Source organism: Siniperca chuatsi, linkage group LG4 (genome assembly GCF_020085105.1).
Source record: "Siniperca chuatsi isolate FFG_IHB_CAS linkage group LG4, ASM2008510v1, whole genome shotgun sequence".
Lineage (NCBI taxonomy): Eukaryota > Metazoa > Chordata > Actinopteri > Centrarchiformes > Sinipercidae > Siniperca > Siniperca chuatsi.
Genome location: NC_058045.1, coordinates 7,399,925 through 7,421,656, shown reverse-complemented (window position 1 = coordinate 7,421,656; position 21,732 = coordinate 7,399,925). Strand labels below are relative to the sequence as shown.

The 21,732-nt window shown below is 39.1% G+C and overlaps 1 protein-coding gene and 1 long non-coding RNA gene across 3 annotated transcripts in view; one reads left to right on the top strand and one right to left on the bottom strand.

Moving 5' to 3' along the window:
• LOC122874837 (A disintegrin and metalloproteinase with thrombospondin motifs 20-like) overlaps positions 1–21,732 on the bottom strand; it is an 89,840-nt gene that overhangs the window by 14,984 nt on the left and 53,124 nt on the right. For both annotated transcript variants that reach the window (XM_044193256.1, XM_044193257.1), the window contains 7 exons: positions 21,013–21,183; positions 19,652–19,771; positions 17,823–17,930; positions 15,839–16,003; positions 14,825–15,094; positions 12,329–12,490; positions 11,838–12,014 (listed from right to left, as the gene is read on the bottom strand). In XM_044193256.1, the coding sequence (XP_044049191.1) occupies positions 11,838–12,014; positions 12,329–12,490; positions 14,825–15,094; positions 15,839–16,003; positions 17,823–17,930; positions 19,652–19,771; positions 21,013–21,183 (1,173 nt within the window). The remainder of the gene's footprint in view (positions 1–11,837; positions 12,015–12,328; positions 12,491–14,824; positions 15,095–15,838; positions 16,004–17,822; positions 17,931–19,651; positions 19,772–21,012; positions 21,184–21,732) is intronic.
• LOC122874838 lies at positions 774–6,881 on the top strand. The gene is made up of 3 exons (XR_006377697.1): positions 774–1,274; positions 2,187–2,240; positions 5,865–6,881. It is a non-coding gene; the product is annotated as an uncharacterized LOC122874838 (long non-coding RNA).

Sequence of the window (21,732 nt, the reverse complement as noted above, 5' to 3'; positions counted from 1 at the left end):
AGAGGAATTACTTTTAGAGCGAGGCAAGAGGAAGAAAATAGGCAGAGTGAAACATGGATGCATGCGCACGGCGAGACAATCATCTGGTACATATAAGGAACCCAGAAATACTTCAGGAAAGCTAGAGAGATGACGACGAAGAAGGAGAAAAAAACATGAATAAAAACCAGACACCCTGATGAAAGCTCTGAAAAAGGCCTTTGCCTGAGATTGTAGATGAAAATATTCTAGAGTCTTCGGTCCCCATGAGGCCACGCAGCAATTAGGGTGCCCGCTATTTCTGCTTGACGAGTGAGCGCCCCCATACAAAGCCACTCTAAAAATGGGGTGCTGGAATCGAATACACAAGACCAGGAGAGTTACATTTTGTCTTAGCATATTTTCCAGTCCAGATAATAAACATAATATTGCATTGTCCTCTAATTATGATCTCAGAATGTTGCATAACACCAAACTGTGTGCTCATAGTACTGATCATACTACAGCTGATGGACCACGGAAAGAAAGAACCTAAATTCGCAATTCCTAAATTGAGGATTTTGTCTTTTCTTTCTCCAATTCCTAGGAGCTATTTTTCCCTGTTAAAAAAAAATCTACTGATCAAGGTTTGAGTATCCATTTGAACCTTTCAAACAAAGCCACCTCCAGCCTTTTCTTCTTAAGTGCGGTGCGGTCTGTGGTTGACACTGCACACACATGCATCATACACATTGTAATTACCGAGGCATTTTAAGCACAGGGCTGGCTCAGCTGACGGAGAACATCAAAGCCGAGGCCAGAGCTGAGTGACTAGTCCTGAGCATGGCAGATTCACATACCCGCTGCAAACTCACTCAAAAATGATAACAGAACTCCCTCTACCTCAGACAAGAGCAGAGACAGGCAAACATGTTGGAGGGGGAAGATGAGGCGGAGGGATAGCCCCTCCTTATTGCTGTAAAAGCAGGAGGAAAAAAAAAAGAAAGAGAAAAAAAAAAGTAAGGAAGAAAGGAAATCGCAGCCATACGGGCTATGCTCCCCCAGCTGAACTGTAACTGCATTTTAACGGTGGGATAAAAGACGCTATATGGCGATGTGCTCCTCCTTCTACCCTGCCAACCTCATCTGTCAGCCATTAGTTAATCAGGGCTGGTAACGCAGAGCAAAGAGAGCTGGCACGGCTCGTGGGACCAGAGGACAGCTTCACCTCTGAGAGCAAGAAGAGGGCAAGGACTCAGGGACCTCTGCTTCACCGATCTACAGCTGGGCTGCTTCACTCACCACCACCCACTCAGGTAAGACTTTTCCACTTATCACTTACTTTCAGCCGCTACAAGTGTGACTAGTTACTGTCTAGCTGCTTTATTCTCTTTACTCACAAAATAAAATAGCAGTGCCTGTGTTTTGAGAATGTCAAATTTAAAATGGATGTTTGCATGTCTTTTGAAAGTTGGTGCCTGATTATTAAAAAGCTTATTTTTTTCTTATTTCTTATTTTTTCAGTTCAAAAAGGTTATGTTGGTGCTCTGGTGTTACTCTAATGTTTTGCTGAGGCGTGAGAGTATTATGAATATATGGAAAAATTCAGGGTCACTTTAACATGAACTCCTTGAGAAAAACACAGAAATCAATGGGTCTCACGGGAAATAAAACACTCTTGAGACAGATCTGCCCTCCCACGTTGTCCCAGCAATTAATTTCACATGATTAGGTGGGTTAAATCTAGTATAATCCTGTGAGGTTCATCTAGGCATAATGTGGATTACTATAAAATGGAATGACTCACACGCTTTAGATTTGGCACAAAGTTGAAAATCAGCCAAGTAAAACAAGTTATTTTCCAAGCAGAACAGAACTACTGCAGAGAAAGACATAACTGATATTTAAAACCACACGTACAACGAACAGGCAGCTCTTAATCATTCTATAAAGTGGTTCCAAAGTGGCATTTTTGATTTGATAGTGTTTCACAGTTTTGGAACAAATCACATAATTGAGTGCTAAACCAGACCCAGCTAATTCATGCCTTTCCTGCGTGCAATAAAACCATAAAACAGCCTTGGGAGTTTTGAAGAGAGATGTCTGATTTTAAATAAAATTATGTATTGAATATGAATTCATACAGACAGATTTCTTACAGATAAATTCTAACAGGATAACCGGACTGATATCAAATACTTTTTTTGAGCATTAATGTCTTTTTATAGGATTGGCAGGCAGCAACTTCAAGATGATCCCACCCACTGCTTTACTGTGAACAGGTAAGCCAAAGGGACACATGGAAACTGTTCCAAGAGATGAAATATCTGCCACTCAGCCAATATGGCATTAAAGCAGCTAATACTGTACAGTACCTCACAGAGAGAATGTCCACAAAAGATCAAAACTGCTTTGTGTGTAAATGTGCATTCATTTGATCACTGATCACTATGGCCTTAAGCAGTGCATGAAAACATTTATTACTGTGCAAACCATAATTATGCTATAAAATTATTTTTGTTTCGTGATAAAAGCAGAATTGAGTGTTTTGAAAACAATGGTTTGTGTTGGGGCTTAGAAATCAAAAAGACCCTCACAAACATCATAATGTGAGTTTTGCCATTGGTCAGATTTTGCCAGATAAGTGATGAAGATATCTGTTTTCAAGATTATTGTTTGGCATGCTAGTTTATTCCTAAAAAGTTTGTATTTTTTATTTTTAAAGACGAAATGACGCATTATTAAATATAAAGTAAAGGCTACTAAAAAGGCCATTTAGACTACAAATGAGAGTTTTTTGTTATATGTTTCCCATATTTAGTGGTTCTAAGTGAGACCATATCTTAAAATGTGAGAGCCAAGGTCAAATTCCAATCACATTGCAGCACGTTCACAATGCAAGAGGATGGTAACACCAAGCATATGGTAACTGTAGTTACATACACTCTTCAAAGGAGCTCAGTGCTGACCTGGAGCAAGAACAAACATGCAAGAGTAGACTGTGAAGGGAGTGCAGAATTATACCCTGGGCTACATGTTGCCGAGGTTGTGAGATGCAGAATCTTCAAACAATGGTGACTGCTCTATATGGTCAACAATGCTCATGCAAAATCTTAATTTATCTGTACACCAAATCAAGGAAGGAGCAAGTAGTAATAGTTGGGTACTGAATTCACTGTAAGATAGTGTCATGTCTTTTGTTATAGCTTCATCAGTATCACCACGTTCTCTGGTGCATAGATTAAACCTTCAGGCTGCTTTTCTGTTCATGGTCTTGTTTTGCAGGGAGGTTTCAAAGACAGAAGTCAAAACAACACATGTTGTCAGCATGGGAACAGCTGGTAAGAGCGGCGTCATGGGAACAGAGGAATGTTAAGAGTCATAGATCTTTTATCCATCAGGCCAAAATAGCCACCCAGACGTGTTTGAGACCACGCACAGGAGGAGTGTGAAATCCTAACATTTATATATCCAACTAACCTCACGCTAACCTTTACTACCTTTTTTCCATGACCAATCTCACAAGATGCTTTGAACTATAGAAATCATATGATGAATTCAAACTAACTATACGCAAATATATCCACATGCAAAATATAGATATCTTTTGCTGACAGTAAAGTACAGTGATGAGTTTCAGATGTGACAAGTTGATTTTGCCAAATTATTCATTCCAGGATAGGACTGATTGTAAGATGTGGAAATAATTTCCTGTCTCTGTCAATGCAGTTCCTGACAGACAGTCAGCTGCAGGAGCTGGAGCGTAATTCTGATTGGTCTAAAACTAAACAGCATATTCTGCATTCCATGCCAAAGCATGACTTTGCCATCTTTAAAGATTTAAATAAACAACCAGTTGAGTAGGCATATACAGTTTCTTCAACACGGTTTCCTTTTTAAGTCAACACCACTCAGAAAAGATACACCAAGCAACCATAAGTCAAAATGAAATGACAAAACAGCGGTATTTTTCCGTCTGTCTAAACATTTAACCTGAGAGCTTTTTCCATTACCATGTTATACTGAAACATCCAGCACTGCTCGAATCAGTTCTCTGCTGCAGATGGGGAAAATTAGGAATAACTATAGAAAAGACAGAAAAAAACTAATTGTTGATGACAAAACTTGAAAAATACAAACAGCAGACCAGCCGTGAAGTTCTAAAGTAGTGACCTTTGACACAGGACATTCAAGTCTAACTCCCTCTTCTGCTAAATGTTATAGCTGCTTTTCTAATCTGTCATAGCAACCAGCTTGCCACAACTTGCACACAGGAAAGTATAAACAAGCTCAAAAAAGTGGAAGATCCTGACCTTGCATTTACATTTACAAGAAACAAAAAGATAAAAATATAAAGGTGATGCAAGAGAAGGAGAATAACGTAGTTTTACATAGTTTTTGTAAAGGACCAAATAGGAAATGGAGGAAAATCCACACCTGCTATGGCTCATTACCACATGTCCACAGGCAGAACACTATTAACGATATTCCTTTTGTGGCAGTATTATAGAGGTGATAGGAAGCTTTTTTGTATTTAAGTGCAAATCTCGGTGTTTACCAAAATAGTTATTTGTTTCATACCTTACCACCCCAACCCCCTCTTCCACTGTGTCTCTTTTTGAAGCTCTAAACCTGTGTCTGATCCCAGCCAAGCCCATGGGTGATCTTGACATAGGAAATGACTCCATTAGAGGAAAAACCCACCCAAAAACACCGTATCAGTGAGAAAATAAATAAAATAAATATATTAAAACAGTTATTCCTGATGTACCCTGCCTGGCCCATACTGTAAATTTCCAACAAGGCTGAAATTCCACACTGGGAGTTTGTGAACAGTGAACATAAAAAAAATCTAAAATATATAGAGCTGCAACAATTGGTGGATTGATCAATTGGTCGATCAACAGAACATTTATTAGCAACTATTATGACAATCGATTACTTAAGTCAAATTTTCAAGCAAAAATGCTGATGGTTTATTGATAATTTGATGGTTACATTTCTCAAATGTGAGTATTTGCTGCTTTTCTTTGTCTTATGTCATAATAAATTTAATATCTTTGGGTTTTGAATTGTTGGTCGGACAAAACAAGATGTTAACTTGGACTTGGGGGAACTGGAAGGGACATTTTTCACTATTTTCCAATGTTTTATAGACCTGACAATGAAGCGATTAATCAGGAAAACAACTGGCAGATTAAATAGTTGCAGCCCCAAAAATATACAGTGCACAGTTACTCAAGTGTGGACTTTTCCTTTGAATGTTGATGTTTTAGTAGCAAGTGGAGAAGGGACCGAAGAAACTTTGATTAATAATGCATCAGGCAATGACTGACATACTGGAATTTCCTCACATCTGTGGACCAGTGGCCCTGCTAACATAGAACGATGCACCATTAGAAACAGACCTGACAGGTAGCTAACTTGCGTGGAAAGTACAGCACACTTGCTCAAATAGTATGGTTCGAGTACAGCTATATCTCTAATCCTCTAAGGTGTAGCTAAAACATCAGTCTTGTATGTTGGAGTTGAAATGAAGCACTATTAGCTCCCTGTTACTTAAAGTGGGTTAGAACACCCAATCTATCACTGTCTCGCCCATGAGATGGGAAAAAGCTCTTTGACAGCGATGTCAATCAATTTGATAGCATCGACAGGCCCAAACAGGCCCAGGCCCCATCAAGTCTGATGTGGTAGCCTCATGTGAGAAGAATAGACGTCTAAGAAGCGACTCCTAGAGGCTTTAAACCACTTTATAATACTTGACCGACAAGTTGAGGAAAAGCAGGTGCTCTCTACCTGTGTCAAAGGGAGGCCATGTTCCCTATCATTCAATGAGCCTGGGATAGACCAACATAAATGCTTCCAGATTTTCACGCCCTGTTTCCTCTCATTTCATCTCACAGCATCTGCTCCCAACTTGGATCACCCACAAAATAACATCTACCCTTACTGGATGGGCTCCTCTCTTAATTTCTTCCATTGCCCTGCACAAACTCATTGTGGTGGTTCGGACTCAACTCTTATTCCTTCAGATGGGGCTTTTGCTCCTACAGGGACAGCGTTAATATCATCTTTTAACTGCTCTCTAAGCTGCAATAAATTGTGAGGATGTTTATGCAATTGCTGGCAAAGAAAATCTGTTTTACAGTGTGCAATATGTTAAACTTATCATCATGTTATCCAACTGCTTGACCTAAAAGAGACTTCCATTCCTAATGTGAAGGCCATGCTGTGAGCCAAATATTTTGAATCTTTAGATAACATCTCACAGCATCTGGCTTCTTAATGGTTTGCCAAAATCTGCAGGCCACAATGCTTGACTTTTAACCAGCAAATCATCAACTGAACTATTTTGCTTTCTCTCAAAGGCCGAAATGAAACATTATCTCCCAACTCAGATTTTAATTAAAGCCATGACAAGAACCATGCTTGTAAAGGACCAGGGGGGACCTTCCAGCCACCGCTTCAATTGCTCACACTTGACTGGCATATGGGCAGGATCAGGAAACACAAGCCCAATGATGTCACGACCAACTGACCCCAGGGTGACAGGTTTGGGGAATGTTCTTGCCCATTGCCCTCAGGCCAAAGTCAAGTATGTTAATGTTGTGCATGTGGATTTCATTTGAAGCAGCATGATTAGTTTACAGACGCACAACTGCGATCCCCCTCCATGGGAAACCCACTCTTGACAGGAAACGGTATGTTTTTGTTAGCAACAAACAGGCATAAATTACTAAAATGGTGCCTTGGTTGCCAATTTATCACACACAGTCTTATTGTTGCTGCTTGCACACATTTGACATCGACATTGCTTTTAAGGTAATTACCATTAGTTAATGATATTTACATTCCTGATAGTTGATGTTGAACTATGTGTATGCAATAACTAAATTTGTGCAATAAATGTGATAATTGTTTTGTGTCTTTTCTTTTTTATATATGACAAATGTGTTTTGATGACCTGTATTTGGAAAATGAATGTGGCTTTGACAATCATTCATTTAGAGTTTCTGAAGCTGTCACGTGTGCAAGATTAGAAATGATTAAGGGTCCAGGGAGAATAATGAAGGCAGATTATTTTGGAGAGACAAACTAAAGCAAAGATTTAATTACATTTGTAAAATTGCTTTTGGACATTATTGTCCTTCTGTAATTGAATGCGAACCTAAAAGACTATGCTTCTCGATCAAATATTTATAAGGAAGCAATGCACATTTGTGAATATTGTCAAGACGGTAGTATATCATCACTAATAAAGCTATTTCGATGTTAACAAATCTTTAGGTTTACTTGAACATGAGAAAAAATTAAATATTGAAGAAGTGGCTTAGCTAAAATGCCTTACAAGTAATGATATATGTGGATAATAAATGTATTAATTACATTCCCAAGAAGGGATTAAACAGTATACAATAATATAAGATATTTTGGGAAAATATAGCGCATGCGTGAGACATATTTTCCAACGAATATATTTGATATATTAAAAAACTTAACAACAAAAACACAGTTTTGATTCACAAGCTACTGTTGATTGTCATTGATGTTGGTGGTGCAAAAAATTACTGTTTTTATTTAGCATAGAACATTTTTTGAACATGAACATTCTACCAACAAAGGAGGCCATTACAATACATAAGGTAAGACGTCCTCTGAAGCCATGGGAAATATTTTGACAATGTTATTTAATACAGGAACCCCCAGACCATTTTATCCCCCTCTGGCCTCTAAAAGACCACCAGCTCCTAAACATTTGCCGTTTCACTTGGACAATGTTACATTTCCTGTTATATATGCTAGAAGTCACATGTGTGAAGGTAATTCGGTAACTGATGTGAGCTTCTGATTTAAGTTGAATCAGTTTGATTAACACTTGATGCTGCATGTAGGCTACACTGTTGCTTTATATAGAGCTATATTAAATGAATGCTTCAATGCAGTTAATTAGAGGTTTCTTATTGTAAAAAATATGATATGGTATTTTCAATATGAAGTATTTACTTGAATTACTACATTATTTGAATATAGTGCCTTATTACTTCTCACACAGGTGCTTTAGAAAGCTATTTTAATTTAAGTGTGTTTTCCTTCAAAGAATGACCTCTTCTTAAAAAAACAGGACAATATCAAGTACATAATTCAATCAGACGTTTTCTGTAAATGCTGGCTTTCCAGGGCTTGCTTTTGGTTCTCCTGAACTAAACAACCCTTGCAAGCATGAAATAATAGCAATTATTGTTGTAGTAAAAGTAATACTCCGTCGGTGTCCTGCCAAATGCATTACAGAGAGCTCCATTAATGCAATGGTAAGCAGATGTGCCACCCAGCGCCTAAGTTTGATTCGGACTGTGTATGTTTTCCCCAGGGAGATTACAAAGTAAAATGTTAAAACGCATAAAAGGAAAAGATGTGTAGTGTTTTTACACTACATTATGCAGAGGTATGTGAAGTACTACAGATACTATAGAAACAGTGTGCCCCCAAAGACTTAATTATTATAAGGATTACTGACAAAGGCAGCTAAACAGAGTGAATTGAGAGTCAAATACCAAAATACCATGTAATGTCAAGCCTTTTCTCTAAGTTGTTTACAGTAACTCACTTACACACTATATACTGCATAAACATTCTGTACATGTATTGCATGCACATGGTTTACCAGAGCATATTAGTGTACTACGAAGCTGCTGTATATGAAAGAATAACTAATGTGTCTAAACAAAAATGGTTCCCCTGTAAAAGCAATAAACTATTTATTCCAAGTTTTACTATTTAACAGTGTACTGTGTCTTATTTTGTTTTCCGATCTTGTAAGACTGTTCCCTAGAGACATGTCTGTAGGATTTATGTGTTCATAACCTACATAACATAAATTACACTCTTCCTTTAGAGTACAAAGTAATTACTAAAGTTGTTAAAGGTACAATCCTGTATTTTGTTTGTCAGTAAAATATTGCATTGAGAAACAACACAAATTTCACAGTTATGTTTCTTTAATAATCTTTACAATGGGAAAAAGCTAATTCAACATGTTTATGTATTTTTGCACGTGAATGAAATAAATAGCAAAAACAACACCAACGAACCAAAATATGCAAAATAAAGTAGAGTTGCTCCCTTGAGTTTGGCAACAAAAAAACAAAATGAAGGAGTGGGGAGTGAAAACTGCCATGGCTGAGGAGTCTTGGTTGTAGTGGAAGCCTTGGTTGAGAATGACACAGAGTGAGGGAAGCAAAGAAACAAAGAAGAAGACTGCAGACATCCTCACTGAGAGGACACTGACATGAATACAGACCCAACTGCAACACTTTACCTGAAATATGTGTCACGATCATTTATGTTGCCTTAACCAAAATATAATTCATGGTGCTTACATGTCACATTTTAAAACTGGTCACTAATCGTTTGCCTGAATCTGCAAAGCTGCACAACCACCGAAGTGTCAAAGAGTGCCTGACTCAGAGTTCAACACATACTCAGACTGTAAATGGCAAAAGTACTGTGGATCCTGCATTGACTGAGAGCTGTAAGTTTGGCTGGATAAGTTACCAATACTCTGAACTGACCTTAAAGGGTAACTTAATACCAGGCTGAATAGCAGTATTTCACTTTGCTCTCTAGTTAAAAGTTTTTTCAAACATCTTCAGGTTGGGTGTGGTCATAAGTGTGTGCCTAATTGCACCTGTAACCACACCTGTCAGTGATGTCATGGTGTACTGACACACCCTTGAGTACACCATGACATCACTGCAGCCAAGTGAAGGTCAGCAAAAACAAGATTTTCAGCTGGTGTTTAGTTGCTCTTTAAGGCTATAACAAGTAAAAGCAATAAGAGCAGCTTCTTTTGACCACATTGTTAAGCTAAAATCTGCTCTTCACGTTTTACATTTGCTGACTAGCCAGAGAGATTCAGATGTATGTGATGTTGTGATGCTTTAACCTGCCAAGAATTAATAGTTTCTACCTGCTAGCTTATCCCAGTAGCATAATGTTTTAAGTGCAGATTGGAAACATTGGAAAGTTCCCAAGAGGGCCCTAGATTCTGAAAATGTATGTGACTCATTTCAAGTAAAAGGTTTTGCTTATCAATACAACAGGGCCAAAGCCATGCAGGATTGTTACCCATAAGCGTTGCCTACATAGTTTCCCTTGGAATTGCGTCTTTTTCTTTACTGTAAAAGGCCCCAACCAGTAGTGTTCATGTGACGTGTGTATAATGACAAATAATTCAAGTAAAGTGTTACATCAATCTAAACTGGAACAAAACATTAAAGCTGCAACAATTAAAAATCTATTGTAAACAAATAAATAAGTTTAATTTGAAAAAAAAAAATCCTTCAGAAATACAAAAACTGGCCAAAGGAATAAAGAGACACAGCAACAAATGACTATAACTTTATAAGGAGGAGGTATTTGTGTGCTTAAGTTTGTTTTATGGACATTGATAAAAGCTGAAAAAGAACGGCTCTATGATAACCTTGATTTACTGCGTTGACAGTTTTGTGTTCAATAAGCTGCACTGATGCTGCCTACCATTAACAGAATAAATAAATTCATTCTAAACCTGGAAATATGATAAAACTTTATCTTCATGATACCGACAATGTACCATTATATAATGTAAAATTTAATAGCACCTTATCGTAATGACTAAAATATCACAATGTCACTGTAAATTAATAAAATTAAAGTTGTTGTTTTTGTTCACGTGGCTTTTTGCAGAGAAACTGGATTAAACCTCACACTGACCTCCTTTTACAGATGTGATTTTAGGATTAACTCCAAAGTAGCCACTGCTTGTGCCCAGTGGATTGGAAAGTACAAACCAGGTGAAGAAAGATGTACGAATGGTAATTACAGTGTAGCCTGTTTTCCTATGTGATATAGACTACATCATATACTGGACAATATACTTTAGAGAAACATAAAATAATTCATATTTTAAGAAAAAATCTTTCCTATAATGCTTTTTTTTTCAATCATTCTGTATTTCACTTTTAGGCACTTTTAATTTAGTTTTTGGCTATTGTTTTTAAGATTAATTTGTATCTTTTGTTTAATAGTTTTCTGTGCTATTGTGACAATGTAGATGATTTAAAATTGTTTAACCTAATAAAGATGAAGCCATTCTGAAAAAAACACATTATCAAAAATACAAATGAAACATGTTTTGAAAATATTTTCCTCTGTACAAACTGTATTTACTCATAGAGAGATACGAGAGGTCTGACCAAGAGCACCAGCAAAAATATTAAATATAATATTCAGTAACGAAAACTAGCTACTTGAAAAACAAAATCATACTGTACAAAGATACAAATACAAAATACACTGACAGTCATTTGTTGCTGTTCAATAAAGGTCATAATATTAACTCTTATACACAAATATACACTTGTGTACATCGGATACAGGGTGAAGACAGCAATACATTTAACAAGAACATTTACTTCACGCCTCATATATGAAATAAATATTTTCTAGAGTTATGTCTCTACAAACATATGGCATTGTTGGACAACACTGTCCTGATTTATAGGATTTAATTTGGAGCCATGGCTCAAAATGGGATCCATGTGTTTTTAATGATCCCCTAAGTGGAGCAGCATTGTGTTTTTGTGTACATTTTCATTTTTTCTTGATTCTAATCAGCACCATGCCACTGCAGGACCCATCTGGGTGGCCTGGAGCTGGCTAGCCAACAGTGGCGCAAGACACCCAGCGGTCACTTCAGACTCTCCTACAGTTTAAAGTTAAAACACACTCAGTACATAGGTCTGAAGTCATTTTAGCACACACCATGTCTACTCACAGTGACGCACCCTCAGTAAGGAAGATTAGTGTTGGAGGAAAACGAATGAGTACTATCGTACCGGCTTCCATGGTTGGCGGTGCCAGGAGGCAGAGCCTGGGCAGGGCTGCAGGTTGCATTGCTCCATGTCGGGCGGCTTGTCCAGGACGTCACAGTTGTAGTCATTGAGCCTCTGGCCGTTGGGCCTTTGACAAACCACCAGGCGAGTCCTCCTTCCTCCACCGCAGGTCTGGGTGCACTGAGGTTAGAAAATTGTGTTTAATAATGCTATATAATTATATTATATTATATAATAATGTGTCTTATGAAGTGCTTCAGTGGGACTGTTTTAGCACTGACTTTATAAGACCGGTGTCCCTTGACTAACCTAACAGTTCTTTCATACTGAGATTGGACAAATGCCTGTTTTTTGTATAATAAGTGATAAGAGAGAGGCAGACATACAGACAGAGAAGACGTAACAGACGATAAGGATGAAAAACAAAAAGGTGTGTGGGAAATGTAACAAGGTTCACAATAAGTTAGTATGACAAAAACTGAATATAACCTCACCTCTCCCCAGACACCATAGTTCCACAGAGGGCAGGGCCCAGAGTCGCAGTTCTTAGACTCTGCAGGTTTAACCCTCTCATCACAGTAGCTGTTGCTGTGTCCATCAGCATCCTGACAGACCACCACTCGCCTCTGGAAGCCTCCTGCACAGGTACTGGAACACTGCACAGCACACACAGTGTGTCAATGAGGACTATGACACATGCACACACAAATATGCCTCACAGGCCATAACTGGGATTTAGTTGATCATCTTGGCTAGGTGAATTTGTTTGTACTTATTTAAAAGGTCCAGTATGTAGGATTTAATGGCAACTAGCGGTGAAATTGCAGTGTGCAACCATTTGAATACCGCTCGCATCACCCTTCCCTTCCAAGCGTGTAGGAGAAACTACGGTGCCAGCGAAACTCGCATATAGAGCCAGTGTTTGGTTTGCCTATTCTGGTCTACTGTAGAAACATGGCGGTGCAAAATGGCGATCTCCGTGGAAGGGGCCCCGCGATAAAAACGGCTTATTCTAACGTAATGAAAACACAATGTTTCTTATTTTCAGGTGATTATACGCAAATTAACTACTTTATTACTTATAAATATTATATTCCATTTCTGCCAAAAGCTCCTCCTAAATTTACACACTGGGCCTTTAAAAGAAAGCTATAGCAAAGGTACAATAGATACTTTAAGCATAATAGACATAGTATGAGTAATTAAACACCATTTCTTAGGTGGGATGGACATATATATATATATATATATAATTTTTTTTCATGTATTATTATACTTAGCTGTGGTAAAATATTCTAACTGAACCTTCACTTAGTACTAGGAGATATGTTTGTATTTTTTCTTTACTTGTACAGTTCACTGCTGTTTCATTTTGGGACAAAAATTGCTAATGACAAAAACAAGCTCACACTATGGTTTCTTTCAAAAACTCAAGCACATACTCAAAGCCAACAGTATTTTTTAACACCTACAAAGTTTTAAAATATTTAAAAGCATTTGGCCCTTCTTTTTTGCACAGGTCTTTTCAGTGTTTACAAATCAGAAAAATGCAGGCGAATATATACAAACACACACACAAATACATACACAATACACAACCTGTTACGATGAATTTACTCAGTCCAAACCCAGCTGCACTGTTCAAAATGATCTTCCAAAGATGGAAAACATCAGTCCATGAAGGACAATCTCAAACACTGAACAACACAGCCTTGAACAGAGCAGTAGGTACACTCTGCATCCAATTAAAATGACACATCCCCACTGTCAATGGGAGTGAGGCCATTCAGTGCACTCTATATGTGAGGGAGGACAGCACAGAGTGAGCCTGAACAGCAGTGCTTCCAGTGAAGTTCATTATGTGAGACTGAACGGCGCACTGGGATAAATGACTCTGCTGGGGGGATTTAGAAAATAGAACAATGTTCTTCTCATGGCTTTCAGAAAACGAAGATAAAACCTTAGGTGCAAAATGTTGTCAAGGGAAAGCACAAACACAAAACGCAAACTCAATAAAACAGAGCACATACCATATAATGACTATAGGGATTTTTAGGGATTTAATCAACTAAAAATGAAGTCCCTCTTGCGTCCTACAAGAATCACCCATTACTTTAACTCATGTGCTACCTATGAATTGCTGTTAGGGTCTATTTTGTACCTCCACCATGTAAAGCCAAAAATATCATTTTGCGCTGGTGTTTACGATAAGGTTCGCCTGGGTACACAAGGGTAATTTCAATGGCAAAATTGATGCCAAAATAGCACTATGCAAACAAAACTACATATAGGAGAAACAACCCCAACTGCATCAATGCACCTATCTTGGCAGAAGCTGATTCCTTGCAGACGTGCAAATACCAGACATGGTTAAGCGCAAAAAACATTTTAAATTGAGCCTGACATTAAGAGAATTAGGAGCCTGAACTGCACCGAACTATTTGGGTTTGTTCCTGCCCAATCAATTTCAGCCAAAGAATCAAGGCTCTACCTTGAGTTAACCTAGAGTTTTTCTTGGTTACACAGATATAGAGCCCTGAATGTCTATACATACACTGACACGCCATATATATACACTCTGCAGTCCCTAGTATACATTGCAATCTGTCCCTTGGTGCTGTTTCTAAAGTCCTTTACCATGTATGGCCCTCTGCCCGGGCAAATGAAATAATGTGTTAATGTGTTCACAAGAATGTGTTTACAGACAGGAACAGGCCTTCATGACACATTATACATACTAAAGTATGTACCATACTGGACATACATAAAAAATATTTAATTCTTCATTGGCTTTCTTATGAATGTTATATTTTGTGTGCCAATAAAGAATATTAATCAGGCTCCATGAGTAGGTCTTAATTGGTTTCCTGCACATGACAAGTAAATCAGGTAAATTTTTAATTCTGACTTTGAATTTCTAAATTAATGTACCACAAGAAAAAATACTTCTGCACAGCGCTATTTCTCCAAAGATCACATGCTGAACGTACTGCGCCCCAGGGTCCGGTCCTCCACTGGTTGTCTGCTGAGGGCACATTCCAGCTGCTGTGCCCAGGATGGCGTCCTGGGTCCTGAGGATATCCGTAGGGCTGGTCATTGATGCGCTGACGGTGGTAGATAGAGGAGCAGGGTGCAGCCGTACACTCCTGTTCTGTCGCAGGTTTCTCATCTGGGTCACAGAAAGACTGGTCCACTGGCTGGTGGTAGTTAGAGCAGACCACCTGCCTGGTGATTCTTCCAACGCCACAAGTCACTGAACACTGGAGACAGGGGAGAGCAAAAACAGTCATTTAATCTTGAAAAAGAATTCAGACTCAACTACATGGTCTGCATTGCTGTTAAGAACCATGTACTAGACTGATGCAATATGATGTGATGATGTGATGTATTGATTTTATACTTTCTAAATGTCACAGTATCTTGACATTTAATCTTTGTCAGCCTATTTCAGTTTGCATTCCTTTTCCCGAAATTTCTTCCATTTATTTCTCAAATGAGATTTTTGTGGGAGATTTTCCAGCCCTTTGAGTGTTGTTTTCATTGATTGCCCCCATGTACATGTGTCCTATGTATTGCTTCATGATGTCAAGCCCCATGAGTCTGTAACTGTGAATAGAATGGAGTAGAAATCAGCTTAATATGACATGAATTTCATGAACTTAAGACTTTGGCTTAACAGAAATTCAATTTGGGCTCTTATATTTAAAAGGACTTCATTTCACATGGACACATGACTAAAAGATCATAACAGTCTCACTGTAAATCATCTCTGGCTATTTAACTGCCAGTTAAACAATCCCACCCCATCATCAAGAGATTTGGCTCTCTCACCATACTAACATTCACAAATCAATATTTAACTGTCCAAGATCACAGCAGTACCAAATGTCCATTTTGTTTCAGTGTGATTTTCACATTGTTGGAAAAATTAATGTGATTACTAAAAGTCTCTGGAGTGGAAAACATCTGTACTGATTGGACACAGTGTTGGATGTTTTACTCACAGGAGACCACTCCCCGGCATGCCATTGGCCACAGGGGCTGAAGCAGGCGGACGACTCCGGGGGGCGGGGCAGGTGGGCACAGTGTGATTCGTCAGCCACTCCTCCCTGGGCATCTCTGCAGCTGACATAACGCGCCCGCTTCCCTTTGCCACAGGACACAGAGCACTGGAGGACATGCGGATATAAGCAGAGCTGAGATAAATATTTGTCTTATGTGGAATTTAAAAAATGTTTGTATGATGTGGTTTTTAAAGTGATGACATTAACTGCATTCTACTTTTCCTGACTTAAAATTATCATGAGGTAGACTTTTTAGAAAATGCACCACAAAATTGACTGTTTTTAAGTGCCATGTAAGCTGTGCCATACAATTTTTGCAAACTGGCAGCCCAAAATGGTAATGAGAGATTACTATATACAATATATTTCATGTAGGCCTATAGTACCTGTAGTAGACATATAATTACCCAGATACTGTATAGTATAAAGTGACATTGGTGAGCTACAAATATGTTCAGTCAGAAGTTATCCAGTGGCCCCTTGTTTCTTATAAAAGGATACGAAATGGGTGCAAAGGAATTTCAGTATTCCTAATGTTTTGATTCATCAGTTTCTGTGCAGTGAGAAGATTTTTGATTACTTCCTGTTGGTTGAGAAGATTTCCCACCACAATGCAAAAAGCACAATTCAAGAAAGTTGTAATATCTTGTTTGAGGATGATTAAATCTTGTTTTTTCTACAAGAAATAATCTTGTTGAGCACAATTTGCATTAGATTATTAAACTTGTTTCAACATAAATGGCCTTGATCTGTCTTTTCTGTTTCTATTTTTCTGTTCGAGCTGACAAACAGACCTGCGTTCAGGTTTGTTTGTTTGATGCTTGCAAGTTTCTCTAGACTATACAATATTTAGCTTGTTTGTAGAGCAGGATTTTTTGCAGTTCAGTAATACTTCCTGTCATCATTTCTTAAAGTGTAAAAGATAAGGCAACTTTTTTTTATTAAAATCATATATTGTGGATTCTAGACGATTGATGATTTTCTCTACGGTTGCTGGTGTCCTGAAATGACTCCCTGATCAACTTTCACCTGCTTATACTAAGCTGTACCCCTGCCATCTCAATGGGACGGCAGAGTAAACATTCCGAGGAGATGAATACCTAATGCAATCAAATGGCTCCAGCTCAAATAGGCATGTTAATATCCCTGTCATGTCAATGACACCCCAAATAGGATGGCAGTTCCGCTGCTCGGGGGAATATATGCATGTGTATCTGTGCATGTGGTGTATTATGTGAGTGTGTCTATAAGACCACACTGGCGCTGGCCTCTTTGACATGTGAGCTCACACACACTTTCAGATTGACAGACGGGGTTCAATCTTAGAAACCGTAGACTCGTGTTTAGATGAAATCTGGTTTTCATTTGCGACAAGTAACAATGCAAAGTATCAGAGAGACAGAGAGGCCTCTCAGCCCAGACAGTGGAGCCTGTGTATGTGTGTCTGTATATGTGTGTGTGTGTGAGTGTGTAGATGCAGCAGGGGGTAAAAGAGACAATGCCAAAGAGTATTGTGGTCCTGTACAGTATGTACTATCTGAAGGAATGCTGGGAAATACAATAAAGTTTAATATGTCAACCTAATATTTGCAAACACACATGCAGGAGACCCATCGTTACTGGAGTGTGGTTTTCCTCTATTGAACACACAGAAACACACACACACACACACACACACACACACACACAAACATATATATAAACAAACTTTTTCATCAGAATTCTCATTTTTCATTCTTTGTCAAAGACAGAGATAAGTCTGATTCCAGAGCCCAGCAGATCAAGATGAACGAAACAGTACAAGAATTTGTTTACCGTTCAACAAAAACTGCATTGCTTTTGTATATTCTTTGGACTGTGTAAGGTAAACCCACTAACTGTAATGTGCTCTGATAGACCCAATAAACCCCACTTGTTTCCTTACTGCAGTCCAGGAGCCGTATCTCCACTGAGTCAGGAGCTGAGCGGAGTTGTCAGGACGAGGTGTACTTTGTGCTGGAGAGGCCCACGGACAAGCCGGCATCTCACAGTCCTACAAAAAAAAAACATGCAAATACAGTAAAATGAGTAATTATTGTGAGTCATACATCACTACATTGAAGGGGCGGGAGTAAATATGCCAAAAATATTTCTAAACACATTTCAGAGACTCCCTTGGATGCAGAGATCCAGTACACGTGCTGCTCTAATGACTAAAGTTGTCCTAAAGGAAACGTTTACAGAGAAAAAATTCTGTACAACCAAACAAAATAAAAGATGCTTGAAACATGAGAATATTTATAAATTGGTTGAGGATGTCTCCAGCTGTAAAAAGCTCTTTTATTGTTTAGTTCCATTTCCCAAAGCTTGTATACCCGCCCAATACAATGTCTGTCCATCTTGTGGTGACCTCAATTCCAACAGCTGAGACAGATTACTTATCTGTAGACTGAAAGGTCATCAGTTCAACACTCTCTGTGTCCATCAGTAGCTAAGAGCCCTTATGCTATACACTTGAACCACTCAGGTAAAGTGTGCTGCAGCCTTGTGGTCTCTGTTCACCTTGAAAAAATATTTCATGTAGTTGATTTTAGATCTACAGTACCTAGTTTAAGTCATTGCCCACAAGGAATTGGAGTTGAGAGGCAATAAGTTGGCTCTGCTTGTCTTTCTCATCATCTAAGCAACCTAATTTGCTGATTGGTCTTGCAGTTATCGAGCTCGCTCAGCCCTCAGTAGATGTTTTCAGGCTCAAATCACACTGCGAAAACTAAGCCGGTGAGATTTAAAGCTACACTAATCAATATTTTGATATTAACAATGGATCAAATGACTATGTGTAATGTGAAAGGGGTCGCTCATTGTGACAAACCCACTGAGAATTATCACCTCACTCTACAGTTCCGCTCAGCTCTACGAAGAATTTTAGCGTCTCATTGTTTTGGTTTTTCAGCACACAACAATCTCCCAATCTCCCAACACTCCCATCAAACTCCTTTCCAGCTGCAGCAGGCAGCTGTTTTCACTAAGATAAGTTATAATAAACCTACTGTATGCTACCTGCCCAGATATTTCCCTCAGAAGTTTGTGGGGAAAAAAGCAGACCTAAAAGGAAAGTGAATATTGGACTTACAGCAAACATATTAGCATTCAGTTGTAGTTGTGGCAAGAAACATGACTCCAAATGAATGCTAATGTTGCTCCGTGTCTGCTGGATGTTTAAATAGAGAATTGTTTGCTAAAGTGATAAGAGGCCAATGTTGTGTTTACAGCTTGTTCCGCTGCCCACAAAGTGGCCAAAGCAGCTTAGCAGTGGTACCATATTTTTGGATTTATTTAAAGGTTAAAAAAACAAACAGGTAGCCTAAATTAACTTTGGCATGTCTGGTTGTAGAATTCACAGTAATAGTCAACAGTTCTTTTATGTTAGGGGAAACACATTCTGAACTGTCCAAGAGGGCCCTGCTTATTGAAAACTGCAACTTTCAAACTTATTGGAACCATAAAATCAAGGTGAAAATACCTTTTAACCGATATACTCCGGGGCAGTGAAATTATAATGAGCTTTGTGTCTTGTTTGCATCCTGACCTCAGACATGCATAGCATATGACATATGAATTCAATCCTGTATGCAGCATTTAATTTTGTTGGTCTTTTATGACTTGTGTTTTATTTCTTTACCCTGACTCTGGGACAAATAAGGGTAAACCTTGAATGTTGAACTTTTGGTTATTTGAGTAGTTTGGAGAGTGTGTGAGCAGTTTTTTTTTTACCTGACTATCTCTGGGCCTCGCCGCAGCATTGCACTCTCTGTCATCTACTGTGTCACCGTAGTCCCCCGACACACACCTAACAGCTCTCATCTGGTAGCCATGGCCACAGGTCACCGCACACTGAAAGACAGAATCACACACATACATACACACACACAAACGCAAGAAGAGAGAAGCCCAGTCAACCGCAAGTTATCTCGAACTCTATCTAAGTATGTCATGGTTGATATCTTATATGGGTCCTCAGTCAAGGTTCAGCTCAGCAAAGCCTGGGTAAGACTCTGACATGCATGTGTACATGCACACACACACATATGGACACATGTGCTCACACACTCACAGCTTCAACTCGACCCTTTACCTAATTCTTAACTCAAATACGTGACCACTTTCAGGTACAACACGAGAGCAGAGGAAGTGCCACGGGATAGGTTTATTTGAGCAGCAAATTATAATTACATCAGCATTAACCAGCCAATATATTCCAGCTCTGTAAATACCACTATCTGACTTCATACAAACATGTGTGGGAGGGCATTAGATCTACATGTATAAACTAGACTATGAATGACCAAAGACGTCCATTCATACATTCATTCATTCAGTTTGTGCTTTACCCTAACAGGGCTAAATCTATATAGAAACAGTTGGAAATTTTAATGCATAGGAAGGTGTGTATGTGCGTGTGTGTGTGTGTGCTCACACTGTGGGTCAGGTTTAGTCTGACAGGATATGAGGGCAAAGTGAAAGCACCATGGAGGAAATGGCAGCTGAAGTCAGAGCACACTCCTCCGTAACGCAGCTATATCAGGTTACACACACACACACACACACACACACACACACACAAAAACTTGAAATATACACCATCACTCACACACACACCACATTCTCTCTCTGTGACCACACACATATGCATGGGCACACACACACACGTTTATTTCACTATCCCCGTGGGGCACAGTCATTGACATAATGCCTTCCCTAGCCCCTTACCCTAACCTTAACCATCACAACTAAATGCCTAGCCTTAACCCTTACCCTCAACCTAACCTAATTGTAATCTCTACCCTATAATCAAGTCTTAACCCTCAAAAAGCAGTCTCTACCACGGTGACACAAGTCTCCATGGGTTAGTGTGCATTCAGGTTAAAGTACCCACCAAGATATAAGAACATGAAACTCATACACACACACACACACACACACACACACACACACACCGATATGAGTCAAACTCCTAGACAGCAAGCCACACGTGAAACCCATTTCCTCAGTCAAACACTGCATCAAGTCACCTCACCCCTGTGTGTCTGTCGTATCTGTGTGTGTGTGTGTGTGTGTGTGTCTGCAGGACTCACCGCTCCCCAGACGCCGACCTGCCAGGAGGCACACTCGGGCAGCTCGCAGCTCCCCACAGCAGGAGGTTTGCTTGATGAGTCGCAGAAATGCTCGCTCAGCTTCTCGTCCCCAGATCCCATGCTGCAGGACACTTGTCTGTGCCTCATCCCCTTCCCACAAGTCACCAGGCACTGGGTGAAGAAGGTGGGTGTGGTAGGGCGTGGGATGATGGTAGAAAAGGTAGAGAAAAAGTAATTAATATGAAATTGTGCTTGAGTGTGTGCATGTGGACATTCAAAATCAGACATCCCCTTGTTACAAAATTTCTACCATAACTGCCATCGGGGGAGGACAACATACCAGAAACACCTTTATGCAATACAAATCAACAGCAATTTAAACTACAGCCTTTAAAATCATCTTAGAGTTACATTAACACCTCTCTAACACAGCGTCAGTAAAACCTGAATACAAGCTTAATAAAGGTAGGATTTATTGCAGGACTGTTATGTTGGGCTGCACTGCATGTGGTTAGGTGTAACCTAATAATTGAATTATATTTCATGGCAATCTGGTCCACCCCCTGTGTTATATTATACACCCCTGACTTTACTGTTAACCTCTGTTAGTGCTGAGCTGTGCTGAAGTCTAGTTTTCTAACTGTAAGTGTGGCATAGGTTGTAGATGTATGCTTTGCAGTCCCCTTCTAGGGCTTAACAATGATATATTCAAACCTTCTT